Source organism: Myotis lucifugus, unplaced genomic scaffold, assembly GCF_000147115.1.
Source record: "Myotis lucifugus unplaced genomic scaffold, Myoluc2.0 scaffold_21, whole genome shotgun sequence".
Taxonomy (NCBI): Eukaryota; Metazoa; Chordata; class Mammalia; order Chiroptera; family Vespertilionidae; genus Myotis; species Myotis lucifugus.
Window position 1 is genome coordinate 8434827 of NW_005871069.1, and position 3612 is coordinate 8438438.

Consider the following 3612-nt stretch of genomic DNA (forward strand, 5'->3'; position numbering starts at 1 on the left):
GGGTGAGGGGCTGAGGGCTGCTTTCAGGCTGGCGGTTGACTGAAGCTCCCAACTGCTCCTTTTTTTCTTTTTTTTTTTTTTTTATTCTGGGCCAGCTTTAGCTCTGGCTCTAGCTCTGAGGCGTTCCGCTGCTGAAAGCAGGTATCTGGTTTGTTTGCATTCTATAGTCGAAACAATGTATAACTCCAGCTCTGAGATCCCGGCCAGCTGAAAGCTGGTTTCTGGGGTTTTGTTTAGCTTCTATATTTGTTACAATGTTTCAAACTGCAAGCTCAGAGGCCAGCAAGGCAGGCGGGGAACGTTGGAGTCCTCTGTCACTGAAGCAAGCAAGCCTCATGTTCGTTTCCAGCTGCCTGGCTGCCGGCCGCCATCTTGGCTGGCAGTTAATTTGCATATTGCCCTGATTAGCCAATGGGAAGGGTAGTGGTCGTACGCTAATTACCATGTTTCTCTTTTATTAGATTTTATTCCCTTTTCCTATTGCCATCCTTCCGCCCCATCAGTTCTCTTCTGTTTAATTTGTGAGTTTTTTTTCTTTTATGTGTTCCTGTGAAACATGTATTGTTATTTTTGTGCAATATTTTAAATCTGTGTAATGAATCTCACTTGATTTTTCCTGTTCCCCTCAGTGTTCTGTTCCCTACTGCTCCATATTGCTGTGCGTGCATGCATTTACCTGCACATTGTCACGTGGGCATCTAATCTGTTGTATCTGACAGGTAGAGTCCTACACGGAGATGTCTCTAGTTCTCTTCCCCCACTCCTCCAGTGCGAACTTCAGACTTCTTCCAAGTCCCGTCCACAGAGACACTGCAGTGCACAGCCTTGTGCTGGCTGCATGCTGGGCCTGGCGAGGACCCCCTGGAGTGCACACCCAGGGCGGAGCCACCAGGCCCTAGGTGATGTGCACATTTCATTGTGAGAATCGTCCAGGTCTCCATCCAGACTGGCTGCCAGTGCCCACTGCCACCTCAGTGCACATTGACTACTTGTTCTGATTTTTTTCAGTTTAAAAGATATTTTATGTTGGGGTTGTTTTTTCTTGTTAATTTTCACAATGTTATTATATTTTTTTCAGTAGCAGTTCTTTGACATTCCAAAAATGTCTCCTAAGTTGTCAGCAATCTATTATATTTGTTCATGGAGGTTTGCTATATGGAGAATTTTATTTTGAGGTGGTCAGATTCATCCATTAGTGTATGGTCTGTGCTTTTGAGTTTTAAGACGTTCTCCCTGCCCTCGACTCCTCCCATCCCCCCCAGTCACTGGGATTCTCTCTGTTAACTTCTTAGCTGAGTTGTAAACTTTCCTTGCTGCTGCTGTTGCTTTCTTATGCCTTGTCCTGGATTGGTGACTTAGGTCAGGCTCCTTAGAAGCAGAGCCTGAGTTGGGGTCCTTGTGCACATGCTGGTTCGGGGAGGTGCAGGGAAGGAGCTGGACAGTGCTCCTGATCCCACAGGGAGCTCAAGTGTGAGTGGCCCCACAGGGCTGTTGCCTTTGTGCTCCCATGATACTCACTGACTGGCTGGTCTCCTCCCAGTCCCCACTTCTGTGGGGCCAACTTAACCTCCCAGGCATTTCTCCAGAGGAGCTTGCAGTTGTGTGCTGACAGCCAACATGCAGAGGGTGAGTTACCTACCCAGTAAAGGGGGTGTGGACAGGTACTGGCAGCATCTGCTATATTGGTTGACCCTAGATACTTTGGAATTATATGCCTCCAGTAGGGTGGTGACTCTGCCTGTGTTGCCACCCACAGTCTCCACAAAGGACCTGATCGAGACTTGCTGCGCAGCTGGACAGCAGTGGGCCATCGACAATGACGAGTGCCTGGAAGTCCCTGAGAGTGGCGCTGAGGGTGATGTCTGCAGGTAGGGCGGGCAACCTGGGGCAGGCAGAGTTGCCCATTCACCTTCTCCAGATCCCTGCTTGCCTTGGACTGTGGGCCCTGACAGTGCAAGGTGAGCACATGATTCACCTGCTTCCAGATGCTCAAGGGTGATTGGATATGGCAGCTGTGGCCCAGTTGGTGAGGCTTTCTGCAGGTGCAGAGAGCCCAAGACTGGACCCCAAAGTAAACTAGCCACATAAATTCACAGTGGGCCTGATGCACATAATCAGGAGTGTACCGTTTGGAACAAGTATTAAAGGACCATTGGCACCCAGGAGTAATTGTGTGCTTCTCTAACTGCTGGGCAGGGCTCCACCCACACAGGTTATACTCGCTCAGCTTTGAGCTGGGGAGCTCAGTCCTCTTTCTCTCCCCGCTTTGCTACCCTGGAGTCTCTAAAAGGGTGGCCTTTCACCATCCTCTTCTACTGCCTGTGCTGATTGTTTCTTCTGTCTCTGGTATCTCAGCAAAGGCATCATTTACACCCAGGCCAGCCTTGTGCCAGGCCTGGAAGACGTGTTGATCAGCCACTCACTATTTCTTTTTTCTAGAGACACCATCTTTTCCAACCTACTCATTTTTCCAGACAAAGGAAGACAAGGTTCAGAGAAGTAATGTGATTCACCCAAAGCCATACAACTCATTGGGAGCAGGGCCAGGAGTAGACCTCATGTTTCCTAATGTCCAGCTCACCATACCTCCTTTAGAAACATTTAAATGCTAACCATGTCCCTTTCCTTTTCCTCTGTTGTCCCACCAATTTGGGGCTATTTAGGAGTTAGAGCATGCGCCAGTCACAGTCCTGGAGTTTTGAGCTGAGTGGCCCTTATAAATAGTGCATGCTTACATTCCTATTGTGATGGGAAACTCACTGCTTCATGGTCAGCTGGTTGTCACTGGATAGCCCTCCCTGGGACATGCTCTTCCTCAAGCGGAGCTGAACCCTGCTTTCCCACAACCCCTGCCTCTGTGTCCTGGCTCTGCCCTCATGCTGCTGGCTCATGAGCTGCCTCTGTCCCAGTGCAGCCCTACTGAGATTGGGAGGCTTGACCAGGAACCCTGTAGGCTACGCTCCTCCATGCCAACCAGGATTGGGTCTTCCTGTCTTTCTCGGCCCCATGTGGAGTTTGGAGTGCTAATTCCCCTTTCTCATTGGTCAGGACACCGGTGGGGCCCAGGCCTAAAGTCTTCTTGGTTAAGGAGAAACAAACCCATGTGACTCCAAGGGGGATGTGCTGGCCTTGCCAATGCATCTGCCATCAGCACTGCCCTGCTCATATGAGCTTCCCTTCTCTGAGCCTCAGTTTCTTTCCCTGGGAGGATGGGGTGGGTGCTCAGGTCGGGCTGAGGGCACTTCTATTGCAGGACAGCTCAGAAGCACTGCTGTGCATCCTACCTGAAGGAGAAGAGCTGCATGGCCGGTGTTGTGGGGGCCAAGGAGGGCGAGGCCTGTGGGCTTGAGGACAGTGACACCTGTGGCATCTCCTTGTATAAGGCAAGTCCGACTGCAGCCTTCGTGGCCTGAGAGTCTTTGAGGACTGGGGTTTGGGTTCCCCTGTGGGACTCCACAGTGAGGGTGACCCTCTCACATGGGTCAAGGGTCTCTTCATCTGCATAGAGAACATCAGCAGTTATTATATTGACCTACTAAGTCACAAAATATTTACTGAACACCAGTGTATGCCAGGCCCTATTTTAGTGATGAGGGATGCAGAAACGAGTAA

The 3612-nt window shown here is 50.2% G+C and overlaps 1 protein-coding gene across 5 annotated transcripts in view; it reads left to right on the forward strand.

Annotated features, from left to right (window-relative positions):
* Positions 1-3612, forward strand: part of FBLN2 (fibulin 2) — a 102750-nt gene that overhangs the window by 68853 nt on the left and 30285 nt on the right. For all 5 annotated transcript variants that reach the window (XM_006085763.3, XM_014453175.2, XM_023751447.1 and 2 more), the window contains 2 exons: positions 1757-1868; positions 3254-3383. In XM_006085763.3, coding sequence (XP_006085825.1) covers positions 1757-1868; positions 3254-3383 — 242 coding nt within the window. The remainder of the gene's footprint in view (positions 1-1756; positions 1869-3253; positions 3384-3612) is intronic.